This window comes from Protopterus annectens, chromosome 1.part2 (assembly GCF_019279795.1).
Source record: "Protopterus annectens isolate FY-2018-M chromosome 1.part2, PAN1.0, whole genome shotgun sequence".
NCBI classification, from domain to species: Eukaryota; Metazoa; Chordata; order Ceratodontiformes; family Protopteridae; genus Protopterus; species Protopterus annectens.
In genome coordinates, this window is record NC_056727.1 from 1,070,666,713 (window position 1) to 1,070,678,951 (window position 12,239).

At 36.9% G+C, this 12,239-nt stretch overlaps 1 protein-coding gene across 1 annotated transcript in view; it reads left to right on the top strand.

Moving 5' to 3' along the window:
• LOC122792232 (lysophospholipid acyltransferase 2-like) overlaps positions 1-12,239 on the top strand; it is a 751,818-nt gene that overhangs the window by 525,617 nt on the left and 213,962 nt on the right. Inside the window, exons 9-10 of the mRNA XM_044059980.1 lie at positions 5,261-5,364; positions 6,335-6,399. Coding sequence (XP_043915915.1) covers positions 5,261-5,364; positions 6,335-6,399 — 169 coding nt within the window. The remainder of the gene's footprint in view (positions 1-5,260; positions 5,365-6,334; positions 6,400-12,239) is intronic.

A 12,239-nucleotide genomic window follows, 5' to 3' on the forward strand; every position in this document is an offset into this window, starting at 1 on the left:
GCTGAGGCTACAATGAGAGAAAAAGGTGGATTGCCTTTGTTGGAATGAATTTTGGGAATCCCAGATATACTCAGTATGGTGGGGTTGGTAACTGTTAAAAAATCATGTAGCTCCTGAGTAAGTTGGTCAAAAAGAAAAAAAATCATCCAATGCTACTTTAATGCCCCGGTAAACAATGTTAATCTCATTCATAGAAACAGGGCAATAAGTATCAGTGTCACATAAAAGATTCAACATATGTCCATTGTAATCTGTGTTATACATAATCACGAGACCGCCGCCTTTGTCAGGCCTCATACATCTAACCTTGTGGTCATTCATAATGTTGTAAAGAATAGATTTTTCTTCCATACTGAGGTTATAAAATTGATGGTTACTTTTACTTTGTAATAAACCTCTTATATCTCTTTCACACAGTTTTTCAAACAGTTTTTCAAATATTTGAATCACCGGGTGAAGGGGTGGGTTAGCCAACCTGCTTCTCTTGCAACCTTTATCAAACTGTGTGTTAAGGTGATCACCAAACAACAGCTTTAAATTGAGTTTACACATGAACATTCTTAAATCAAGAAAAATATGCTCAATTTTAGCTCTATTCGATGGAACAAAATTGAAGTCTTTTAAAAATAATTGATGGTGAATGGGTTCAATTACCATCTCTGTAAAGTTGTAAAAGTTAAACACATAATAAGAAGTTACAGTACCTGTAGCTGCAATACAATCATCCACAGTAGGAGAAATCACCATCTCTGGTTCCCCTGTTTTGAATTCCACCTGTAATTCTGTCGTTTGGTGGGGTAGTTTGTTGTCCCATTGGTCCCCTGATTGTTCGCCAACCATTTGAACCTCCTGGGTACAAAACCCCCTAAAGGGGCTGTCATGTTAAGCTCAGCAGGTGTATCCTACCTTCCAGTGTCATCGTGTGATGTTTCAGAATGTTGCGGATGCAAAGAAATGCCTCGTGGTAAAGGATAGGCTGTTTTGTTTTTATAATCAGCATCATCTCGTGCTAATTTCCTATCCTTTCTTTCCTTAACTTCTACCATTTTGTCATCAACTCTGGAAAATACTTTATAATATTCCTCCTTGTATAAATCAAAAACTAGATCGGAGCTGATTGAATTGACCAATTTGTGAATGTCTTATTGAAACTAACTTTATTTATTCATTCATTCTGTTATTTCAGTTGTTAACTGGTAATGTCCAACTAGGCAATCTCACTTTTATTGGAGCATACAGCAATTACAACCTTAACTGCCATGTCATTTCATGATGTAAAAGATAATTTTTTCAATCACCACAAAATGGGTTGGTATTCCCCTGTTCAAGTAGAAAACAATTTAACTTAACAAAACCAGTACATTCCATGAAATGACGTGCTAAAGCACTTTTGTTATATAACCTCTGTGTACTATATTGGTGCTGGTATATTCTCCGGGTAAAAGCATTAACCGTTTTGCCAATATGGAATTCCTGGCAGCTGGTGCAAAAAGCAAAATAAACTACTTTTTCTGAGAAGCAATTGAAATTACCACAGAGACCCATTGTAAAATTGTATCATAAAGCCACCCATTGTAGTTCTCCTGAACAAAACTACACTGCTTACATCTCCCACATCTACGTGCAGCAGGCCAACAACCTAGTCCTGTAGCTATAGGTCTCTCCAAAAAATGTTTAATATTTGGTTGTCTCTTACAGGTAAAGTAGGTTTCAAGGCCCCCAAAAGTCTTGTATTTTCCTCACAATTAAAATATCCCAATCTTTGGATATAATGTCCTCTATGCCTTTAGCATCTAAAGTGTAGGGCAAAACCATGTTGCTGTTTATATCAAAAGTTTTGTTTGTACCTGAATTATTATTGTCATTCTTAAAGAGACCATACTTAACAATAGGTTTATATCTAGTTTGTGGGTTAGCCAAACTGCTTCTTTTACAACCTTTATCAAACTGCGTGTTAAGGTGATCACCAAACAGCAGTTTTAAATTTAGTTTACGCGTGAACATTCTTAAATCAAGTAAAATATGCTCAATTTAAGTTCTGTTCGATTGTTCGATGGAACAAAATTGAAGCTCTTTAAAAATAATTGATGGGTGAATGGGATCAATCACCATTAATGGGATCAATCACCATCTCAGTAAAGTTGTAAAAGTTAAGCACATAATAAGAAGTTACAGTACCTGTAGCTGCAATACAATCATCCATAGTAGGGGAAATCACCATCTCTGTTTCCCCTGTTTCGAATTCTGCCCGTAATTCCATTGTTAGGTCCAATTCCGTTGGTTGGTGGGGTAGTTTGTTGTTCTGTTGGTCCCCCGCTTGATCACCAACCTTTTGAACCTCCTGGGTACAACCCCCCCTAAAGGAGCTGTCTTGTTAAGCTCAGCAGGTGTATCACACCTTCCAGTGTCATCGTGTGATGTTTCAGAATGTCGCGGTTGTAAAGAAATGCTTTGTGGTAAAGAATAGGCTGTTTTGTTTTTAGAATCAGCATCGTCCCGTGCTAATTTCCTATCCTTTCTTTCCTTAACTTCTACCATTTTGTTGTCAACTCTGGAACATACTTTATAATATCCCTCCTTGTATAAATCAAAAACTAGATCGGAGCTGATAGAGTTGACCAATTTGTGAATGTCTGTCTTATTGAAACTAACTTTATTTATTCATTCATTCTGCTATTTCAGTTGTTAACTGGTAATGTCCAACTAGGCAATCTCACTTTTATTGGAGCATACAACAATTACATTGTGTCAGTTCTGATGAGTGTCTGTTCATGATGTGTACATTTATTAATTTATTTACTGAGTCTGTGGGCTTGTCCTTTGATCTTTTTTAGTAATGACCACTGCACCATAAAGAGCATTTATGTAAAAGCAGTAGTAAAACTGTTTACAGACAGTCTAAAAAGAAAGCACTTATTGGTTAGTGATGGACAAAGCATCAACCTGCTGCATATATAAGGGTCAGCTACAGATAGATGCAGATTCTCCACCACTCGCTATGGCTACATCCAGGCTGGAGCAGGATTATGTATGACATGTGATGCATGAGTTACTGTTTGACAGTGCCAAAGAAAGGTCAGGAGGAAAAATCCCATGATCCCTAGTATAATAGCTCCAGTCCTTGTCTGTCTAGGTCTCATTCTACATCCTTAAAAGTGTGTATGGGGAGAATAAATTGGCACCTTAATGGTGTGGCAGAAGAAGGCACTTTTGGACATCAGAGGTATGGTTGCCAAAGGATAAGTATTAAAAATGTATTTGACTTTTATAGCAACATATATGCACATTCCTAACTTGATGGCCAAAGCATCCTATATTGCAGTGTCAAGTAGCCGATGGTAATACTAGTACCAGTAAAACCCACTGTGTGCTGCCATCATTCTAGTCAAAATCAAAACAAAGGGTAAATGCAAATGACCCCTAGAGGACAGGCAAGTTTTCCATCCCCTAGGCTTGTGAATGCACACTGATGTTTTACTTTTTAAAAGTCTTTTATGGTACATTCAAGTCTTTAAAGCTAAACCCCAATGACAATAGACATTACACGTTTTGCCCTTTTTATGGGTTTATCAGTACAGCATAACTGGGTAGTTGGGCCATTGTCTTTGAAATCTAAGCTTATAATACAACTTCATGTCTTTAACATGAAGCTGATTACAAAATTTCTTGCAAAATGTCCTATTATTTCTAAGACACAGACCTCCATACTCCTGTATCAGTTACTTGTTATTAAATGAGACTGATGCTTGTCCAAATATTTAAACTGTACAACATTCTTTGTAAATAAATATGTCTGTCAGTGAAGCTTTTCTGTATCTTACAGAATGAAATAGAGGATTTCCTCTGAAACCTTGACAGCGATCTTCCTGATGCCTGGTTGCCTGACCTCATTGTCTCTCACCCTACTTAGTATCATTATATTACAAGCATTGCAACACTTAAATGATTCTTTATCCAAAGTTGCCCCAATTCAGTGAAAAGGAAATGATGAATCCTCAGAGTTAATTAATTTATTTACTTATTTATGTTTGCTTGCTTGGGTAAAGCACCGATTTCCATGGACCCTTTTCAGACTCAGCCCAGGAACAGTGTCTGGTTAAATGACATGCTCAGAGTCACACATTTAGGCAAAGGAGGTTAAGGGAATCAAACCCTGGACCACGGGACAACAGGAAATATCTCTTTAACAGCTCCTTAATCATATGAGGCAACTGCCAATATATATATATATATATATATATATATATAGTTAATGATATATATATATATATATATATATATATATATATATATATATATATATATATATATATATATATATATATAGTTAATGACTGGTGGCATATGGGGGGACTCCCATGCTAAAACACTTTATGAATTGAAGTTTGTTCCTGTTATATGTACTGGCACACTGGGCATGGGGATCATGGGGGATGATTCTTTGAACATTTGAGTGCTGGTAATATTGTTGGTGGGATGTGAAAATCAACCTGAAACAGAAGTACACAACACAATAAAACAGCTGTGTGAGTCTTTCCAAATTCAAAAAATAAAAAAGGAAGAAAAGAAGTGAAGGAAAGAAAGAAAGACAAAAATAAATAGCCTACTACACTGTAACCTCACAACATAGTGTAGCACAGTATTTTATTTAGTGATATCCTTCTCAGTCGCCTTTGTGCTTAGCCAAGATGCCACCTTAGTAGTATTTCTGATATGCAGTGTCATTCTTGTAAGTGAACCAGCATGAGGAACAGGAGAGACAATGAATCCAAGAAATTATAGAATTTGTTATTTACTTGTAGTTTAGTTTGAGGGGAGCTGAAAGCACTTTCAGTGCTATTTTATGTATATTTGTTATCACTTCTGAGGATAGAGACACAGATAGATTAGACAGAAAAGTGACAGAATAACTCCACTGGAGAAGCTGCCTTTTCATCACAGTTTAATATAAGTTTTTCTTAACATGTTGGTGTTTTAAAACTAGTACAGTAGAATAAAGTATCTCTGTCTCTATGCAAGATGAAACTTAAAGTATGGAAGCTTTGCTTAACCATCTTTAACTTTAAAAATATAATGTTTGCCCACCCAGGAGTAGATCTGGGGAGTAATGCCTGAAATCATTTTACTTTTAGCAGAAGTACTGCACTCGATAATAGTAAGGCAGTATGGAATAAAGATCCCACATGGGGGATGCATCACTGTGATGCTGTTGTAAGATGTGTTATGACATCAGAATTTTAACTATTTCTTATTTTTTCAGCTGATGCAGTAAATAATGCAGCTGGCTTTGGATTCAGTGGCTACAGTAAGAGTGGAAAGCCCCAGTGGAATGCATTAAACAACATTAATATTTTGCAGATTGAGGTAAGGAGCATGCAGAAGAAAGATTTATAGAAAGTAGAAAACAATCAGACTGGATCACCCAGCTGACTAGAAATGTTTGAGTACTGAGTGGACCCACCTCCAGTGCACACACCAGGTGGTTGTGCACGTAAACTTTATCTTATAGTTTGTCAGTAGTAACCATTTTAAATCTTTGGACCCACATTGCCTTGTCCCATTATGTATAGACTGAATGATCAGAAATCCAGACTAACATATATTAAGCCTGAATATATTCCCTTTTCTCCACGGCATGACAGTCTCAGAATTTGTATATACAAGTTCAAGGCAAGCTTGCCTCCCACATACACAGTTATAGCACAGTGATGTTTGATATTTGCTCTTTTCTTGTATTTTGGTCTTTCTTTTCAATATCTCTGCACTCAGCAAAGCATGTGTTGAGAATTCAATAGGAAGCCATTTATTAATGCTTCGGAATATTTTCTTTTCTTTGTTGACACCACTAGGAATTAAGATCCCAGCACTTAACTGATTAATTAAGAGCAAGATATTTAAAGGCATAACACTCATAAAACACAAACTACACAATTATGTGTAAAATAAAAATGTGATAAATAAAAGGCAGATAAAGAAAATGATGTAACCGTAATTATGGTAAACTTCTGTCTGCTGATCTCAACAGTAATATGGGCTGAACATAAATATGTTCATTAATACCCAGAAAGGTGATTGCTTGCAGTCAGTTAAGTGCTAGGGTGAGCATATATAAAGGATTGATTGGTGGTTTGTGGTATTCTGATGAAGTCCTGCTTGTGCAAGGACAAAATCGCGCAATAAAATCTCTTCTTTTTCTTCTTTGTGGCGATTCCTTTGGACCCCGGCTTCTAACATTACTGTTATTGTTTTTTTCTTTTTAATTTCCCAAACACTTGATTCATGACGAAGCTGAATTTGGAAAAATAAATGTAATATGTTGTTTTTTGTTTTATAGACTGCAACAAGTTTTAAGATGTTTATTGACAACTGGAATATTCAGACTGCACAGTGGCTGAAGGAGTAAGTTATCCTTGGCTAGCAGGTACAGTATGTAAGCTAGCCATTGTATGTTCACAGTTATACATTCTTTATCTTTGTTCTATTTTGTACCTTGTAAAATGTATTTATCTGTGGGAACATATGTTTATAGTAGATAAGAGTAAAGGACAGAGTACAGTAACCGTAAGGTTAGTTTCAGCCCTCAACATCATATTTGTAAGTTGCTAGTAATAAAGCCATTTTTAAACTGAATTTTAGTCAGCTGTTTTCATATAAAATAAGGCATTGTTGCTTGTGACCATGTTTAGTGTACTAAAGTGCCCTGTGAATTTGATAAATGAGTCTATGTGTTGCTGTGCTTCATTCTGTCATTGTGATTGATAGGCAGAGTTAGATCCACATATATTTCTCCTCTGGACTATCTTAAACTAGTGTGTCACCTTGCAACAGTGAAACTGAGGTGAACACTGCAAGTAGTATATTGGCAGTAAATAACTGTAAACAGTGCAATATATTGCAGTAACTATGCAGCATCAGTCATCAGACTGTGACCTTCTGAAAAATGTGATATTGATTCATCTCTAGGTACTATGTCACAAAGTAGAGTTGTCCCTCATTCAGCAAACTGCTGCTCCCACTAAGAAACCTGTAAGATTACCTTTATTACCCTATGTAATGCCAAGAAGATGGAAGAGTAGGATCACACTGGGCTACATGACGATAAGTCTAGAATTCTTATTCTTTCACAGAACAGATGAGACCTTCTAAGAATGATACAACAGCAGTGCAAACAAACTAGAAATCTAACACCAAAGAACTGTCTTCATAGATGCCATGTTTATCTACTCCAGCAGCCAGCATTCAACATTTTTTTTGGAAAGTCCTTATGCTGAGTGTCAGATGTGATCCCACGGTGAAACATATGATGACATCATGCATTTAAATCATAAGCTGTTCCATTCCCCTGCAGTTGCTTGTGCATTTTTGCCACTTGCACTGTTGGCACTCAGTTCTTACTGTTGCTGGTAAAATGTTTCTATGTTCATGGAGTGTTTGATTTTTCTTTGACAAAAATTTTAAATCTGAGATGGATGATGGAAGAAGACTTTTCCTGGGGCTTGTGGTAGGGTTCCTTCTGAAAGTAGGTAGGCTAGAGTTTTGCCTATGCTTCCACATGTAGAACTAGTTAATGTCTCTTCAAGGTAGGTCTGTGTTGTCTGCTGCCTCCCTCTTGGGTCTCCTTTTGACAGGGAAACATCCTCAATTAGTGTGGGTTCATTTCTGCTCCAGTCTTCCATTTCTACAAGGGACTAGAGGTCTGAGAGAGAGACAGAGAGAGAGGGAGAAACAGAGATAAAGACAGACAGATGTAAATTGGACTGGAAGTAATATATATCTATATTTCACTCTTTAACAGGTTATGCAATAAGGAATTATGTTTGGATTCAAGCATGCACATACAAAGATGCACAAATCACAGCTAAACCTCTTTTGTTAAATATTTGGGACTGAACCAAATGTTACAAAAGCATGAAACATGTAAGATTTGCTACTGTACTTTGAAAATATGTCAATAACTCATATGTCTTCCACATTTTCATGTGGGCTTCTTGTAACACTCTGATTCTAGCACTGGACAAGGATCCAGCAGTAGGCAACTTAGGCAGTCACCTTGGGCCCACTGTCTTGGGGGGCCCTGCACGTGTTACATTTCGTCTTTAAGGATGCACACAGAGTGCATCCTTAGTAATGTCCGTATTGTGCTTGGTATGACGCATGCACATTTAAACATTAAAACAGTGCACATGATTTTTAAAAGATAAGCATGAATTGCTGATGCTTGTCACAGAGGGTGTGTCTGTGTGTGTGTAATGTCCTAATTAGGGATGACAGGCCAGCTAGTGATGACATGTTGGTTAACTCATTCAGACTCAAACCCTCTGTCTTGAATACAGGACCCTATAGCCTGAATCCTCTGTACCAACTGCAAAACTGTCATCAGCAATTGCATTTCAAGGACTGTTGAGTTTCAGTGCATTTTTAAAATCTGCTAAGTTTCTGTGCATTTTCAATGAATGTTGAATTTCAAGGAAAGAGAAGTTACTTTTGCTCATGGTAAGTCTGTTTTCAATGTGTAACTGTTTTGTTTAGCAAATGGCCATCATCGGTGTTTGTGCTATCAATTTTAAAAGCAGTATTAGTAACGCAACAGGTTTAATATTTTCTTTTGGTGCAGAAGGCTGGGGGTTCTACTCCCACACCACATAGATGAAGTGCTGATATTTCAGTGCCTCATTTAAAGAGGAATAGGGGTGCTGCACTCCTGAGGGTGGTCTTCTTTGAATGAGAGGCCTAGTGACTATGAGCCTGTTACTGGTTTGACAATCATTCCCTATTGCAATATTACTACCTTACCAAATTATATTTTAAATTGAAGATTGGGAATTTTATTCTTCAAGAGCAGTGGACAATGAATTTGTACATGAAACACTGAAATGTAAAGTCATTTGTCAGCAGAAACGTCTTTATTAGTTATAGATCTCTTTAATATGGAATTATTCAGATGACTTTTACTTCTGCAGAGATTGTGTATATTGACCGATAGTTGATTGTAATGACAGAAGTTTGAGTGGCCTTTTGTGTTTGAAATGATCTGTAATGGGCAGTTTTGTCATTATTGGTTCATACATTTTGTTTTATTGCTTACTGGAAAAATGTTAAAACCTACAAATTTAAAACGCATTCTAACAAGTGGTGCTATATTATACTGATTATAATTTAATACAATCAGGACAGTGCTTCAAAGAACATATTTATGTATGTATGGTTCAAAAAATGTGTGCAAGGAGCCTATGGTTTGAAAACAGCCCAAATGTAAACTTATTCCACCAGATGCATTTTCTTTGAATGTAGGTTTCAATACCATTTCAATGAATGTGAGTTTCAAGGGCAGAGAAGCTTACTGTTCATGCCAAGTCTGTTTTATGTGTGAGAGTATATTGTTTTGTTTAGCAAATGGCTATCAGTCTTTGTGCTATAAAATTTGAAATAAAAGTAGGGTCCTATTTGACCATGATCCAGCTCTATCTAGCACCATAGTATGACATTACATAATGGAAATAAAGTTTAAACTAAAAATGCATACAGCCCTCAACTTTGTGTGCCACCTATAAAGAGAGAGAAAAACAAATCATTAAGCAGCTTGCTGTAAGCTTTGCAGAATGGAATTAAACATCTACAGGCCATGGTGGTACAGTGGTTAGTGTTGTTGCCTCATAGCAAGAGGTTCTCCCATTCAATTCTCGGCCGGAGTGCCTTCTGTGTGGAGTCTGCATGTCCTCCCCATGGTCGAGTGACATTAAAGACATGCAGGTAGGTGCGTGCATGAATGGACGTGCCTTCTTTGAAGGTTGGGCATTGGGCTGGCAACTCAGCACCGTAAAATTCCAGTGTCAATAATTAGCGGACGGAAGTTCTGCTGTGGCGACCTCCAACCAGGAAAAGCCGAAAGACTTTTTTTATGTATAAGAACATCTACATGTTCATTATTCATGAATTTCCAGAACAGTAAGAAAACATATTTCTGCAGATGTTCAGGAAAACCTTTCTATCTCATTTTGACTTAATGTTATGTACCTTAGACTGACTTGGATCTTTGACTCCTCTGTTCAGTTCATCTCTTTGGAACTTCAAAATCATTGTGTTGATATGTAACTCATTTTCAAGTTTATAACATACTCAGCAGAATCCCGCTGAAATTAGGAGCTGGATGTCATACATGATACACAAATCTTGGAGTATCTGCAGCATCCTGTTTCCTACAAGTTGCGGCATTTGCATAAAAGTGCAGTTCAGGCTAACTTATAAATAAAATCCTTTTGTCATTGCTGAGAGGCTTGGCATTTTCACATCCAATTGTCTTGTAGAAAAACAGGGCTAGTTAATTGGTTCATTCTTTTCAGATTACAATCTTATCTTATTCAAGTCTGCAGGGGAGCCACTGCCTAATTCCCACAAGCACTAGGAGTAAGGTAGAGGGCCTGTCCTGAACAAGGTACAGCTCCATCAAAAGATGGTCATACACAGACATGCTGTTCTTGCACCTACAGCCATTTTGGAGAATTACCATTTCAACTATCAACATTACTTTAGTATGTGGGTAACAGGAGATCCCAGCAGGTACTACATGGATGTAGTGTGAACATGTAAACACTGCAGAAGGCTTCCCATCTGTGAGCCAAACTGCAGAAACATGTGCAGTGTGGCAGCAGTTCTGCTATTATTAAATATTTATAATTCCTGTTAATTTACTCATTTACCAAGATGCAGCATCAATGCAGCAAATTTTATCACCAAACATAGCATTTGATTATGGTAGTTAATAGTTTTCTTCTTTTCCTTTGAATGATTAATTTCAGAAGATGTAAACACCAAACAAAATGTATAGTACATACTTAATCAAACAGAACATCTTAGCAGAACTTTCTGTGAGCTTTGAGAAACTCCTCACGTTCATAAGGTTATAAGGCTTAAACAACAAATGAGAAATAAACCCGTATCTAACAGATCTGTCAAATGAGCATGTGATGCACTTGCCTACTGGTTCTATCTGAAACACTCGCTTTAGTGTGTCAGCACTTTTAAAGGAATTGTGTGTTCTGTGTGAAAATGTTTCCTGCTATAATACATCAACAGGGAGAAAAAGCAGAACTTTGGGACTACTGGCAAAATAGAAACATTGGAGGTGACAGTTACATTTTAAACTGATTTGTTTTCTTTTTAGATTATTATCTTTGCCTGCTGTTAATTATTAGTAGGGAGAGGACTGATTTATGGTATGCAATTGACTGAAAGTAAACTAATTGTTGTACCACTCTGTGTCAAAGCAAAGTAGTTGCTTATCTAAAACACTTATAGCATTTGTCAACAGAGTGCTTTTGTGTGACAACAATGATGACTTCTCAATGATAGAGATGGGTTCAGACCATACCTGTCAACAGTCCAGATTTTTGCACAATGCATATATTCTTACATCATATTTTGCTCTGTTCCTCATAAAATGTTGTGGTTTTCTGGAAAAATCATTGAAGACTGAAGTTATTAAATAATGACAACAATTTGAATTTCAGACTGTATATTCTTCAGAAAATGTATGATAATGCAAAACCTTTTATTGTAGCAACATTCTAAGTTTATAAGAGAAATTTTTAATATCTGTTCCTATTATTGTTCCTTTCTCCCATCAATACTTTTGACTTTGTCCAGATCTCGTGTGCCAAGAGGTTGAGAGGTATGATTCAGAGGATTATTATGTCTGGAACCCCACACCAAGCACTCTAATATTTAAATCTCTACCAACATACTGGCTTACTTACCATGATGATTGTGCCATCTCTGATACTTCTGGCCATGTGCTTCTAAATGGTGTTAGTCTAGCTGTCTGTGATGCTCTCCTATCTCTGTTATAGACCCCATCCAATCATGAGTGCTGTCATACTGGCCACTAGTGGACAGCAGAGATAATGAGCCAAGAGAAGAACAGCTCATTGGTAGAGTAGCAAGGTAGAAAACCATGAGTCATGAGGAGAGCGCTGTTCAGGTCAGGCTGCTTATATGATCAAAAAACAAGTCTGACATTCACTAAACTTAAGTTTTTATAAAAGTGCACTCTCCATTTTCGATCAGTCCATTGCCCAAAAATCTGTAGATCAGTACTGCTTTCATGTTTCCGATAAATATTAAAAATAAAAACAAAGTGGTAAAATAACTGGTCTATAATTGATCACCCATGAGTCCTAATTAAATAATCCCCTAGACTGCAGCCTGTGAAGAGTGGGTAAAGATAGACGAAGGCTGCCAGC